The sequence below is a fragment of the Gorilla gorilla genome, chromosome 2, assembly GCF_029281585.2.
Source record: "Gorilla gorilla gorilla isolate KB3781 chromosome 2, NHGRI_mGorGor1-v2.1_pri, whole genome shotgun sequence".
NCBI lineage: Eukaryota > Metazoa > Chordata > Mammalia > Primates > Hominidae > Gorilla > Gorilla gorilla.
This window is the reverse complement of record NC_086017.1, coordinates 61,476,066-61,490,982: the sequence shown is the minus strand read 5'-3', so window position 1 is coordinate 61,490,982 and position 14,917 is coordinate 61,476,066. Positions and strand designations below refer to the sequence as shown.

The following is a 14,917-nucleotide window of genomic DNA, read 5'->3' as shown; positions in this document are numbered from 1 at the left end:
TAAAGAAAATGTGGTGCCTATGCACAATGGAATATTATTCAGCCACGAAAAATGAAATCCTGTCATTTGCAGCAACATGGATGGAACTGGAGGTCATTATGTTAAATGAAACCCTCCAGGCACAGAAAGACAAATGTCACACATTCTCACTCATGTGGGAGAACTAAAAAAGTTGATCTCATGGAAGTAGAAAATAGAATGGTAATTACCAGAGGCTGAGAAGGGAGAGGAGGGGGAGGAAGAGACGTTGGTTAATGGGTACAAAAATACAGTTAGACAGGTCAGGCATGGTGGCTGACGCCTGTAATCCCAACACTTTGGGAGGCCAAGGCAGGAGGACTGCTTGAGCTCAGGAGTTCAAAACCGGACTAGGCAACATAGTGAGACCTCGTCTCTACAAAAAAATTAAAAATTAGTTGGGCATGGTGGCATGAGGCTGTAGTCCCAGCTACTTAGGCTGAGGTGGAGGATCACCTGAGCCCAGGAAGTGAAGGCTGCAGTGAGTCGTGATCACTGCACTCCAGCCTGGGCGACAGAGCAAGAGCCTGTCTCAAAAACAAAGAGTTTTCAGCCAGGCACAATGGCTTACGCCTGTTATCTCAGCACTTTGGGAGGCTGAGGCAGGTGGATCGCTTGAGCTCACAAGTTCAAGATCAGCTTGGGCAACGTGGCGAAACCTCATCTCTACAAAAAAAAAAAAAAAAAAAAAAAAAAAATTGGCTGGGTGTGGTGGTATAGGCCTATAGTCCCAGCCTGAGCAACAGAGCAAGACCCTGTCTCAGGAAAAAAAAAAAAAAAAAAAAAGAGTTCTTAATCGTAAACTGAGTCAATGTCTGTCTTCATGGTACTTCTACTCACTAGTCCTGGTTCCAGGCTCTGGATCAACACAAACTACTCTACTCCCTCCTACCAGAAAGTCCCCCCATCTTCTGACTCTCACATCTCTTCTAGATCCAGACCTTCCTAATCAAAGCACTGCTCACCAGAGAGCACCTCAGTCATGGGATCCCACAGAAAGAGGCTCAAATTATTATGTCAAGAGATCCAGTGCTTTCTACGGGGTAGGGCAAACCTGAAGCTTGTCTCTTCCCTTTCCCTGTCCTTTCCTATTCATCAGGAATCCTGAAACATCAACTGCTAGAAGGAAGTATCAGGTCTTTCCAACAGCTGAACAAGCTGCTCTTGGTACCAAACAAGTACTTCACAGGCTGTGACGCTAATAACCACCAGCAGGCAATGTTCACAACAAGGAAACAAAAAGGAAAAGGAGAAAACAGTCAAGGTTTGCTGTACCTGATGAGGTTTCACAGCCCGTGCCAACTGTGGGGCAAGGAAGACATTTTCCTCCTCTGGAGGGTGGTTTAGGTTGACAAGGACCCGCCCAAGGGCGTCACGCTGGTTTAAGACATCATTGACATGGGTGCCACCCTTCTCTTCTTCCTCATCATCTTCACTGACAGATTCACTGCTGTCCACAATGTGCAGAGTGTCCTCCTCTCCAGAGCTCAGTTCAATCACCTCTGAGACAGCAAAAAAAAGCAAAACCAAAAATCCAGGGAGTGAAGATAATTTACTGCACACAGTCAGAGCAGAAGACTACAGAAACTTAAAGTTAGAACTTGTCAACACTTATTAAAATTTTGACTTTTACTATTTCTCTCTTTCAGCTTCAAGTTAAGACAAGCAAAAAACTTATATTTACCAAGGAGACACAGGGAAATTAGTCAAAGCCACATCCCAAATTGAAGGAGGAAGGACTGGACTCTTTTCAAAGTATAGCCGATCTCAGCATGAACACCAGGTCGGAAGAAAGGGAGGCACCTGGTTTGATCTTACCATCTCGACTGCTTTTTTCATCCTCACTGCCACTGCTACTGTCCAAACAAATGACTTCCTGGGCCAAGACCCGAGGAGGCAGTTGGGGACCGTCACTTGCCCTTAAAGCAATTTCCTCTAGGAAAAGCAAAATGGAAGGGAACGGTGTCAAGACCACATTTGGCTCTAACATATTTCCCAAAACAATTCACCATCCTTTTTCTTTTATAGCTCTCATGGGGAGTATCCACTGAGAAGAGAAGCAGAGCCCATCTCAAAAACCTCAGCCCTCCTTCCAAATTCCCTTTCTCTACTGGTTTTTCCTTCCTGCTATCCACCTGACCACCAGAAAAGGTCCCAATCCTTTGGTAAGTTAAAATCCAAAGTTATGAGAAAAAAGCTAGATAAAACCTATTTAAAGAGTACATTTTTATTCATTTTAGCTTTTTAAATGATCTTCTGATTGTGTGCTCTCAAGAAGCTGAATGACTTTAAAGGATTCCTGAGAGGCCACAATTATTTTTATTTTTATTTTTATTTTTTTGAGATAGAGTCTCACTCTGTCGCCTAGGCTGGAGTACAGTGGCGCAGTCTCAGCTCCCTGCAACCTCCACCTCCCTGGTTCAAGCTATTCCCCCTGCCTCAGCCTCCTAGTAGCTGGGATTACAGGCTCACGCCACCACGCCTGGCTAATTTTTTTTTGTATTTTTAGTAGAGACGGGGTTTCACCATGTTGGCCAGACTGGTCTCAAACTCCTGAACTCAGGCAATCCATCCGCCTCAGCCTCCCATAATGCTGGGATTACAGGCGTGAGCCACCGCGCCCAGCTGAGAGGCCAGTCTTATTCCAGATCTGCTTTTGACCACTGTGTGCACCTAGGGCTTCTTCCTCCTGAAGCAAAGGGCCTTCCCTGCCATGTCCACTGCTTACCAGGGAGGAACTCCAGCGGAACAGTAGGAATAGGGGCTGCATAATCTTTCCTCTGCTGCTCCAGGCGCTTCCTTCTTTCCAACTCTTCTTGCTGTGCTGCTTTGGTAACAGGCTCCAATTGATCCTCCCGGAGTAGTTTTCTAAACATTCACATAAGAGACAGCACTTGGGTTCAATTAAGATTTGGGCAATGTAATGACAAGCTAAAGAGAGAAATAGCCATTGATGATCTCAGAGAGTCGAGGCGGGAGAAGGAGAAGCCACATCAGCCCCACCATACGCATGCAAGGAGCAGCATTCAAAAAACAGGATATCAAACTCAGATGGCTCTAGGTTAATACTTTCTATATTATTTAACTCTCCAACCTGCCAACTCATCTCTCCACATAACAGATCAAGAATAAACTAGAGTAATATTTGATTCACAAAGCTGAAAAGCAGTATTAAAAATAGTGTTGTTGGCCAGGCGCGGTGGTTCACACCTGTAATCCCAGCACTTTGGGAGGCTGAGGCAGGTGGATCACCTGAGGTCAGGAGTTCGAGACCAGCCTGGCTAACACGGCAAAACCCCGTCTCTACTAAAAATACAAAAATTAGCCAGGTGTGGTGGTACACACCTGTAGTCCCAGCTACTCAGGAGGCTGAGGCAGGAGAATCGCTTGAACCTGGGAGGCAGAGGTTGCAGTGAGCCAAGATTGCACCACTGTACTCCAGCCTGGGTGACAGAGTGAGGCTTCATCTCAAGAAAAAAAAAATAGTGTTGTCATGTAGAAAAGAAATTAGGATTGGCCGGGCACAGTGGCTCATGCCTGAAATCCCAGCACTTTGGGAGGCGAAGGTGGGCAGTTCACTTGAAGCCAGGAGTTCGAGACCAGTTCAGCCAACATGGCAAAACCCTGTCTCTACTACAAATACAAAAATTAGCCAGGTGTGGTGGCGGGCACCTATGGTTCCAGCTACTCAGGAGGTTGAAGCACAAGAACCGCTAGAACACGGGAGGTGGGGGTTACAGTGAGCCAAGATCACGCCACTGCACTCCAGCCTGGGCAACAGAGAGAGACTTTATCTCAAAAAAAAAAATAATAATAAATTAAGAAAAGAAAAGAAACTAGGGTTACAGGGATTCTATATTATTTTCAAACTCAGAGTAATATTTCAAGTTGTCGTTATTTTTTTTTTAAGTGGAGGCAGGAGGAGAAAAAGATATCATTCATTTCTTTTCAATGGCACACATTGTTATTTGATAGAAGGAAGAACTGTTGGGGATTTGGATAGTTAAAGAAGTTCACATTTTTGCTCTTAGAAGGAGTCTTGCTTTGGGTCAGACAGTCCTCTACCATTTGAAGTTGACATCTAAGAAGATGAGAACTCAACTTTATAAAGTCTCCTCTTGTTTTGAGATATAAGGAAAAATAGAGGAAAAACTGGAAAGTCCAGCTCAGAGCACCCTATCATCTTCGGGCTGCCACCTGGGGCCTCCAGAGAGTAGAAGACCCTCCAGCAGTGGTCAAGGCCTTTCTCATTCTCCCTACAGTCCTCTGAATGCCCAAGTCCAGTGATCCTGAGCTGCACCTTCACTATTAATGAAGACACACACCTGACACTTTTCTCCTTTGGAGAGAGAACTCTCCTTCCCAAATCAGTCTTTTTGCTATTGACAGCCTTAAGATGAAGGTAAAATCTCTATTCCTTTCCCTCTCCTCTTACACGGAGCATGGCTCACCGTATGTTTCTTCTCATGTGGGAGGGCTTCTGAGCTCTCTTCTTTTTGGGGTCCTCGGAGGCTAGGTTCTTGCCTTGGTGGCATCTAAGCTGCTCTGAAGGCTCAGACTGAGATGAGGTAGTTGAAGTGCACCGCGGCGGCTGCTGCCCATCTTCTCCCAACTGGGCATGCTCAGTGCCACACATGCCTTCCAGGGATGGGTCTGAAAAAACAAGGGGAAAGACATTGCTTTATAGGGGTGAGGGGGAATGAGTCTGGATGACAGACAGACCTGGGTTCAAATCTCAACTCAGCAACTTATTAGCTGGTAATCTAAGGCAAATTCTTTATATCTCTCTGAACATCAGTGGATGTATCTACAAAATGAGGATAGTGAGGCCCATTCCTCAGAGCTATTGTGAGGACTGCATAGCGTGCATGCCTAGAACCAAGCTGGCCCAGAGTAAGCCCACAACAAATGATAGCCATCACTCTTACTGTAGTTTAGTGCTATGATCAGAGTTAGTAAGTTTCATGGCCTCAGAATGCTCAGAAGGGGACAAACTGAGCAGCTAGGCTCCAAATATAGCTCATACCCAGTGGTATGACTCTAAGCAAGTCCACTCACCTCTCATCTGTCTTAAAGCATTCACTCACTCAAACTTGCCAATCATTTCATGAGGGCTTATGGCAAGCACTATCCTAGATGCTTCAAGGGATATTTGTAAGATTCCTTCCCCTCATGAAGTTTAGAAGGTTTTGTAAGACTGCTTCCCTTCAAGAAGTCTGTGTTCTGCTTAGGGAGACAGGGCATGTACAAAGACAGACTCAACATGGCAAGGTGTGCTATATATCACAGGAAGGGCAGATCAACAGATATAAAGAACTTTAAGGTTGAAGACATCACAGGAATTTGAAAGATACTAATACATGTAATGATCATGAAGGAACTATATGGGAGGTAAAATGTGAGTCAGGCCTTGAAAGATAAGCAGAATGTCTAAAGGTAATTCCTTAAAAGATAGTTGGGGGCTGGGCGCGGTGGCTCATGCCTGTAATCCCAACTCTTTGATAGGCTGAGGCGGGAGGATCACCTGAGGTCAGGAGTTCGAGACCAGCCTGGCAAACACGGTAAAACCCAGTCTCTACTAAAAATACAAAAATTAGCCAGGCATGGTGGCGGGCGCCTGTAATCCCAGCTACTTGGGAGGCTAAGGCAGGAGCATCAATTGAACCCAGGAGGCGGAGGTTGCAGTGAGCCAAGATCACACCATTGCACTCCAGCCTGGGCAACATAATGAGACTCCCTCTTAAAAAAAAAAAAAAAAAAGATCGTTGGGGGTCCAGGGGAGATTCCTGGCAGAGGGAATGTCATTTGTAACATCCAATACCAGCAAGGACTGGGGTTGGAGTAGGCGGATCCATGTGCATACCCCTGTCCTCAGCCTGCTGAGTAGCATTCTGTTCACTGGGTAGGCAGGCTTTGAGAGTCACATAGACCACAAGCCTGTCCCCAAATTCATCAGAGCCTCCCAGACACAGGCACTACACAACCAAACGGTCTTTCCCAAAGGTAACAAGAATTCAGAACTAGAATATAAATGCCAGAACTGAGGTGCTCTAGACAATGCCATTTGGATCTCAGGCAGGAAGGACCCAGGAGCTTTGTGGGGTTTTTTTGGTTGTTTTTTTTTGGTGGGGTCGGCGGGGTCGGAGGGCTGGTGGCTTATTGTTTGCTTTTAACTATAGACTTTATTGGGATTTCACCAGTTTTCCATTAATATCCTTTTTTCTGTTACAGGACCCCATCCAGGATACTATGTGGCATTTAGCTGTCATGTCACCTTAGTCTCCTCTAAACTGTGGCAGCTTCTCAGTCTATTCTGGTCTCTCATGACCTTTAACACTATTTTTTTTTGTAAGAGATAGGGTCTTGCTCTGATGCCCAGGCTGCAGTACAGTGGCACAATCATACCTCACTGTAGCCTCAAACTCCTGGACTCAAGCGATCTCCCAGCCTCAGCCTCTCAGGTAGCTGGGACTACAGGTGCATGCCATCACACCCAGCTAATTTTTTTTTTCTTTTTTGTAGAGACAAGGTATCGATATGTTGGCCAGGCTGGTTTCAAACTCCTGGCCTCAAGTGATCCTTCTGCCTCACATTCCCAATGTGCTTGGAGTATAGGCATGAGCCACTGCACCAAGCCTCACCCACTAATTTTAATGTTCATCAGTGGGTCTTACCTAGAGCCAATTATTACTGTGGTATGTTAATGGTGGTTTTCTATTTTCCTCTTTCCTTCTACATTTATTATTTGGAATTTTTCTGTAGGGAAGAATTGTCCTATTTATTGATTGATTGAGATGGAGTTTCACTCTTGTTGCCCAGGCTGGAATACAATGACACGATCTCAGCTCACCTCAACCTCCGCCTCCCAGGTTCAAGTGATTCTCCTGCCTCAGCCTCCCGAGTAGCTGGGATTACAGGCACGTGCCACCATGCCCAGCTAATTTTGTATTTTTAGTAGAGATGGGGTTTCTCCACGTTGGTCAGGGTGGTCTCAAACTCCCGACCTCAAGTGATCCGCCCACCTCAGCCTCCCAAAGTGCTGGGATTACAGGAGTGAGCCACTGTGCCCGGCCTCCCATTTATTTATTTATTCAACTTTTTTTCTATGAGTATGTAGTCAAGTGTCTTTGGGGTAAGAAACATTCAACCTGAGAGCCTTTGGTAAAGAGAGGTGGGGCTGTCATTAAGTCTTGATGAATGAACCTGTAAGCTGATGTTCCCTAGGCCAAAAGAATGATGTACCATGGGTCATCATCCTATGCACTCAGCCACCACTAAGAAATAACATATGGGCTGTCTTACCACTTACTGGCTGAATCAGGGAATTGTGAGTATCCATGTTACTGCTCACCTTCCATAGCTTGGTATGGCCTCCTCCTTGTCATATTACTACTCCAGTTTCCTTATGGTCCCTTTCATGTTGATGCCAGATTCTAGAACAGCAGGAAGTTCAAAACTAATGTTTGCCACGAGTTAACATGGCATAGGGGTTCAGTAAGGACACTGGAGCCAGACTGATGGAGTGTGAACTCCAGCTATGCCCGTTATTATACCTTTCTGCTCATGTTTAAAAAGGGACTGGAGGAGAACAATTGTAGTAACCTCTAAGGGTTGCGGTGATGATTTTATAAAATAGCCTAAATTAAGAACTAAAACAGGCCAAGTGTGGCTCACGCCTGTAATCCCAGCACTTTGGGAGGCCATGGTCAGGGAATTGCTTGAGCCCAGGAGTTTGAGACCAGCCTGGGCAACACAGCAAAACCCCATCTCTCAAAAAAAAGAAAGAAAATAAATTAAATTAAATTAAAATGAGCATGGTGTCATGTGCTTGTGCTTGTAGTCCCAGCTACTCAAGAGGCTAAGACAGGAGGATTGCTTAAGCTTGGGAGGTGGAAGCTGCAGTGAGCCATGACCACGCCACTCACTGTACTCCAGCCCGGGCAACAGAGCAAGACCCTGTCTAAAAACAAAAACAAAAAAAACACACACCAGAAAGAAAGAACTAAAACAATGTCTGCCACATAGTAAACACTATATTTAAAAAACAAACAAACAAACAAAAAACAGCTGCTGCTTTTACTATGACTACTACTATTCCAGGTATGAGGTATGGATTGTTTTTTACATTACCTCCTTTCTCCCTTATAATAACTCTACGAGAGTTTTGCTCCCCTAATTCTAAATATGAGAATTTTTGCTCCCCTAAATTCTTTTTTTTTTTTTTTTTTTTTTGAGACGGAGTCTCGCTGTGTCACCCAGGCTGGAGTGCAGTGTGGTGCAATCTCGGCTCACTGTAAGCTCCGCCTCCCAGATTCACACCATTCTCCTGCCTCCACCTCCCAAGTAGCTGGGACTACAGGTGCCCACCACCATGCCCGGCTAATTTTTTTTGTATTTTTAGTAGAGATGGGGTTTCACCGTGTTAGCCAGGATGGTCTCGATCTCCTGACCTCGTGATCCACCCGCCTCAGCCTCCCAAAGTGCTGGGATTACAGGCGTGAGCCACCATACCCGGCCTTTGCTCCCCTAATTCTAAATATGAGACATTGAAGCCCTGAGAAGTTATAAATATTTGCCCATGGGTATATAAGAAATAAGCAGAAAAACAGGAACAGGCAGTTAAAAGTATGAGCTTTGCATTTAGGCAGTACTGGCTTTAAATCCTGTAGCTCTATGTTTATGGACGCAACTTCTCTGAGCCACAGTTCCCACATCTGCAAAATAGGGATGTCAATGGTTATCTTGTGGAAGATACTATTCTTCAAACCCTTATCTGCCTAACTCCATGGAATTCCATACTCCCAACTACATTGAATGGTCTGGGAGCATGCAAAGCTTGGGGGCCTTGGTCAGACATGCTGAGTGATGACATTTGTGTAGAGAATTCAAATCTCAATTATATTTCCCAGTCAAAGATCAGAAATAAGAAAGCAAAGGGGGAAGCAGAAATGACATGTGCAAACTGCATCTTGTTGTCACAAAATGAATGTTTCTTACACACACATACTGCCTCCATGAAATTGTAGACTACACTTTCATGTTAAACCTCTCCACATGAGACTACTACAAATCAGCCACTGTTGCCTCTCCTGCTCCCTGCTTTCAATTTAGCCCAACACACATACGAACATCTGCTAGGTACCAGGCCCTGTGCCAAGGCACAGTGGAATAGACCACATGGGGAAACACATATGCTATATGGAAAGTGCCCAAGAGCAGTAACACTTGAGGAAAAAACACCAAATCCAGCCTTACTGGCTGGGCATTGGGGCGCTTCCTTGGGAAGAGCAAGACCTGGGTTTGAAATAACAGAATGGGTAGGCACCAGCTAAAATGAAGGAAGTAAAGCAGCAACAAGGAGGACCTTCCAACCCAACAACCACTTTCCTGTCCCCTTCCTGGAGCTCCTCATCCAAGGAAGACTTAGGTGAGGATCCAAGATCCTTCTCTGGATGCTGGTACAGAAGTCAACCCCTGTCCTGGGTAAGACTACTCCCAACCCTCTCCTTCCTGGCATTCTACTTTCCACTGCCCTGGTGTTTGGGTGGACATGGGAGACTAATGTGATTACTGTAAAAGTGGACAGATGGGTGGGTCTCGCATGTGGATGCCCAGGATGATTCACTCCCCTGCAGCAGCACTGGCAGCAACTTCCTTGGCCCTCAACTGAGAGACGGTTTCGGGTAGACAGATTTTGCTTTTCAAAAAGCAAAGGAGAAATGGTCAAGAAAGGCATCAGACAAGAAATGCTCATGATGGGACACTGCAATACCATTAACATAAACAAGAGGTTAAAATGTCACACTCCTTTCTCCATTACCACCGGTCTGTAGTAGGCCTATTACAAAAAGCCTCCCAAAGAAAGCAGAGGCTAGGGTGGCAAGCAGCACTAGGAATGTACTGTGTGTGTGAGCCTTGGCTCACGGACATGTTCTACCTGCTGAGGAAACAAAGGGCCATTGCTTATGTGCCCAGCCAGACATGAGAACTAAAAGAGAAGTTTCAAAGTAGAGCTCCAAGTGTGACTAGCTGCCCTCTCAAATTCACTAACCTCTTCAAACAGTGCTCTCCAATTTCCACCTGAAACATCAGAGTTGAGCAAGTTCAGCAATTCCCTGTTTTCCTTTAAAAGAACTATCATTCTTTCTGGCCCTCTACCCCTCCAAAGACCTAACACTTCCACAGCATTTTCACATAATACTGCTGTCAACTTCTTCCTACTTCACAGCCCTGAATTCTTCCCTCCTAAAAGGGGAGGCCATCAAATTCCTCCTCCCAAACAGTTGGCTGGGCAGCAGACTCCCCAAGAGAGGATATCTACTGCTAAATGACTACTTCCACCAATACTGCAACTTGGCCTACAACATACCAACTACACTTGGGGCTGGGTTGGCACACTTCAACTTAGTGTTTTGCTGGGTCCTCTGGCCTGATTCTGATAATGACCTCTGATGCTCTCCTGGTCTTTTTTGTTTTGTTTCTATTTCACAAGCAAATTTATTGAGCAATCACTTGGAGGAACAGTTGGAGGCAAGATTAGAGAGTAGGCAGATAGGACAGAGTCACAGAATAGAGGGCAAGTCCAGATGGTTTGAAATTGATCTGCTGGGCAGGGGGGATCTTTTTGCCAACTGCTGTATTTCCTTGTTCTGGCTTCTGCCTTGTGGAATAGGCTGTTCCCGGGAGGAGAAAGACTGGAACCTGCTGACCTTTCAATATCACCAACAGATTTATTATCAAACATTCATCCCAAGTTATAAGGCTTGTGGCCCACTGTGAACTCCTGTCTGACATGAGGCTGAATGTGGCCAAGTGCAGTAACAATTTTAAAATCATCAGGCACAGTATATTTAATTCTCATGCCTTATACAGGTGATACATGTCTAAACCAGTTCCTTACCACCCAGCATTCTTTGAATGAATCCTCAGCTTCTGGGTTCAACAACTACTTTTAGCTTATTAAAGGAATTTAGTTTACAGATGTGCTAATATTTAAAGTTCATTGTTATGTAAATAAATGTCTTTCAAGTGCTTCATTTTTGCTGTTTCATGATGATTATGGTTTTTACATAACATTATAACAGATGCTATACCTTTAATAAACTATTCTTAATAAAAAATCTGTTATTTCAAAAATTCTATAATTAAATTTCCTTCAGTCAGAATGTAACTTTTCACTGTGTTGTTTTTTTTTTACCTTCTGAACACTGAATCAAGTGAATTCACAACCTAAGCAAAATAATGTAACTTCCAAAAAATAGCCCTTCCCCAGATTCTAGACTATAACCCACCAACAGTTACTGAGAGAAAAGAAAAAAAGTTCAATAAGGAGGTAAAGAGATATGTGCTTTGACAGACAACAAATGTAAATTAAATTAGTATCTGCGTAGTTTAAAAGTCAATGACTATTACTACCACAGTTCAGGATTACAGAATCAGGCCTAGTTGCAAATACCCCTGAACTTTCTCCTTCACGTGAGCCAGCTGTGAGCAGTAACCACAAGAGTTATATAAACACCAAAGAACACTTACATAAGTTTCTTGGGAATGAATTATGAACACCACCACTATAAATTTGACTAGGCAAATGAGTAGCTTTGAAAGAAAAATTCCTACATTACATTCAATGAAGGTACAAGGTACAAACACTTCCAGGACTCTTTCTCCAGGGGTTCCATCTCTTCTCTCTCCTATTGTATAAAAAAGATGAACTGAACTCCTGAGACATGCAATTTACCTATATAACAAACCCACACATGTACCCCTGAACCTAAAAGTTAAAAAAAAAAAAAAAAAAAAAAAGACCAGTAGGACCAGGCCCAGTGGCTCACGCCTGTAATCCCAGCATTCTGGGAGGCTAAGGTGGGAGAGTCACTTGACCCCAGGAGTTCAAGACCAGACTGGGCAACATAGAGGAACCGCCATCTCTACAAAAAAAAAAAAAAAAAAAAATTAGCTGAGCATAGTGGTGCAGGCCTGTAGCAACCCTGGAGGCTGAGGTGGGAGGACCGCTTGAGCCCAGGAAGTTGAGGCTACAGGGAGCCAAGGTTATACCACTGCACCACACTCTAGTCTGGGCAACAGAGCAAGACCCTGTCGATTAAAATTAAAAAAAAAAAAAAAAAGACTCAAAGTCTCACCATATTTCTCCTGATGTGATGCAACTGGATGCACACACTACAAGCTACGATGTCTGTGTGCCAAAAACTCTGCACCGGAGCCTGAACACACCTTAAGATCTCACTCTTAGTTTACAAAAATACAGAGGACAACAGCAGAATGCAGTCTCTACAATACATAATGCACAGAGATATGCATTGTTTAATCAAAATTCACTAGATATGCAAAGAAACAGGAAAATATGATCCATAGCCCAGAAAATTCAGTCAAGAGCAATGTAGATAGACTAGCTGTTAGAGTGCCAGCCAGGACCTTCCTAAATTGCTTACCTTCAGAAGCCAAGAGAAATAATATTGTTTTAAGCCACTAAGTTTCAGGGTGATTTATGACACAACAGTAGTAATTGAAATAGAAATTTGGTATATCGGTCCTGCCACACACAAAAAAATTAAACCGTGATACTGTATTTGAGATAATGTGGTGAATGGAAAACTGGAAAGGCCATGAGGAGACCAGTAGTAAAAGCCTACAGGTCATCAAGGACATTGTTGGTAAAGTATAAAGGAAAATGTTATAGGAAACTGGAAGAAAAAAAAAAGAGAGACACATTGCACTGTGTCAGAAACTTTAGCAACTCTGTCACCAGCAATAATATGAAAAACAGAGATTGAATCCAGAGCAGGCCTATGAGACCTTTTGTTACAGTCTCAAAAATATTTAAGATAGTGCCCTAGACCAGGCGCGGTGGCTCACGCCTATAATCCCAGCACTTTGGGAGGCCAAGGCAGACGGATCACGAGGTCAGGAGTTCGAGACTGGCTTGACCAACATGGTGAAACCCCACCTCTACTAAAAATACAAAAAATTAGCCATGCGTGGTGGTGGGTGCCTATAATCCCAGCTACTCAGGAGGCTGAGGCAGGAGAATTGCTTGAACCCGGGAGGCAGAGGTTACAGTGAGCTGAGATCACGCCACTGCACTCCAGCCTGGGCAACAGAGCAAGACTCTGTCTCAAACAAACAAACAAACAAACAAACAAACAAACAAACAAGATAGTGCCTCACAGACCTTTTCCAACAGACAAGAGGCCTCCTGAAGATCTTAAAGGCATACCTAGCAGACCTTCTCCATTAAACAGAGCTTAGAAAAATCTTAGAATATTATCCCACAGCAGCTTCAGCAATTTCCCACCCACATTCAAGGGAAAGAAATTAAAATCCACCTCTCAATTGGAGGAGTATCAAGGTCAACTCTAGAAAAGCATGTGGGATAGAAGATATTGTTTTATTTATCTATGGAAAAAAGTCTGCCATATTCCACTCTCTGGCCACAGTAACTCACATTCTTGTCATATGCAAAATATACTTCCCTCTCTGAAGAACCCCCCCCAAGTCATTACAGCGTCAGCTCAAAGTCCAAGATCTTATTGTCTAACTCAAATTGACATATGGATGTGGCTCTCCACTGTAGTTCCTTGGATACACTTCTTAAGTATAGTTTCTCTGTCCTTTTTTCTTTATTTTTTCAGACAGAGTCTTGCTCTGTCACCCAGTCGGGGGTACAGTGGCACAATCAATGCTCACTGCAGCCACCACCTCCAGGATTCAAGCAATCAATCCTCCCACCTCAGGCCCCTGAGTAGCTGGACCACAGACACACACCATCACATCTGGCTAATTTTGTAATGAAGATTTAATAAAGCAGGACACAAAAAGCTCAAATCACAAAGAAAAAAAACTGGTAAAATGTACTTCATCAAAATTTAAAACCTCTGCTCCTCAAAAGACACCCACAGAAAAAGGAAAATCAAGTCACAATCTGGCCACAATCTGGTGCAGTGACTCACGCCTGTAATCCCAGCACTTCGGGAGGCCAAGGCAGGCAGATCACGAGGTCAGGAGAGCGAGACCATCCTGGCTACTAACATGGTGAAACCCTGTCTCCACTTAAAAAAAAAAAAAAAAAAAAATACAAAATATTAGCCGGGCATGGTGGCACGTGCCTGTAGTCCCAGCTACTCTGGAGGATGAGGCAAGAGAATTGCTTGAACCCGGGAAGCGGAGGTTGTAGTGAGGCGAGATTGCACCACTGCACTCCAGCCTGGGCGACAGAGTGAGACTCCGTCTCAAAAAAAAAGACTTACATATCTAGAAACATGTATGTATTAAATATACATTATTTATTATATATTTAAAATGTGGTGTGTGTATTTATATTTTAGAGACAGAATTTTGCTCTGTCACGAGAGCTGAAGTGCTGTGGCACAATCATGGCTCACTCACTGCAGCCTGAAACTCCCAGGTTCAAGTGATCCTCCTGTCAAGTAGTTCTGAGCAGCTGGGACTACAGGCAAGCACTACCACACCTGGCTAATTTTTAAATTTTTTGTAGAGACAGGGTCTCACTATGTTGCCCAGGCTGATCTTAAACTCCTAGCCTCAAGTAATCCTCCCGCCTCAGCCTCCCAAATCTCTGGGGTTACAGACATGAGTCACCATACCTGGCCTAGAATATATTTCTAAAACTCTTACAATTCAGTAAGACTACAGAGAATCCAATAAAACAGGGCAAATGAGAAGAAACAGATACTTTACAAAAAGAGACATACAAATAGCCAATGAACATGTGAAAAGATGCTCAATATCATTAGAAAAATGCAAATTTAAAATATGAGATGACATTTGACACTCACTAGAATAACTAAAACTAATAACAAGTGCTAACGAAGATGTAGGGCACCTGGAACTCTCATACACTGCTGGCAGGAGTAAAGAGTGG

At 44.0% G+C, this 14,917-nt stretch overlaps 1 protein-coding gene across 6 annotated transcripts in view; it reads right to left on the bottom strand.

Annotated features, from left to right (window-relative positions):
* RAD54L2 (RAD54 like 2) overlaps positions 1 to 14,917 on the bottom strand; it is a 133,258-nt gene that overhangs the window by 36,340 nt on the left and 82,001 nt on the right. For all 6 annotated transcript variants that reach the window (XM_055382529.2, XM_019024055.4, XM_004034227.5 and 3 more), the window contains 4 exons: positions 4,470 to 4,671; positions 2,747 to 2,886; positions 1,837 to 1,953; positions 1,294 to 1,520 (listed from right to left, as the gene is read on the bottom strand). In XM_055382529.2, the coding sequence (XP_055238504.2) occupies positions 1,294 to 1,520; positions 1,837 to 1,953; positions 2,747 to 2,886; positions 4,470 to 4,671 (686 nt within the window). The remainder of the gene's footprint in view (positions 1 to 1,293; positions 1,521 to 1,836; positions 1,954 to 2,746; positions 2,887 to 4,469; positions 4,672 to 14,917) is intronic.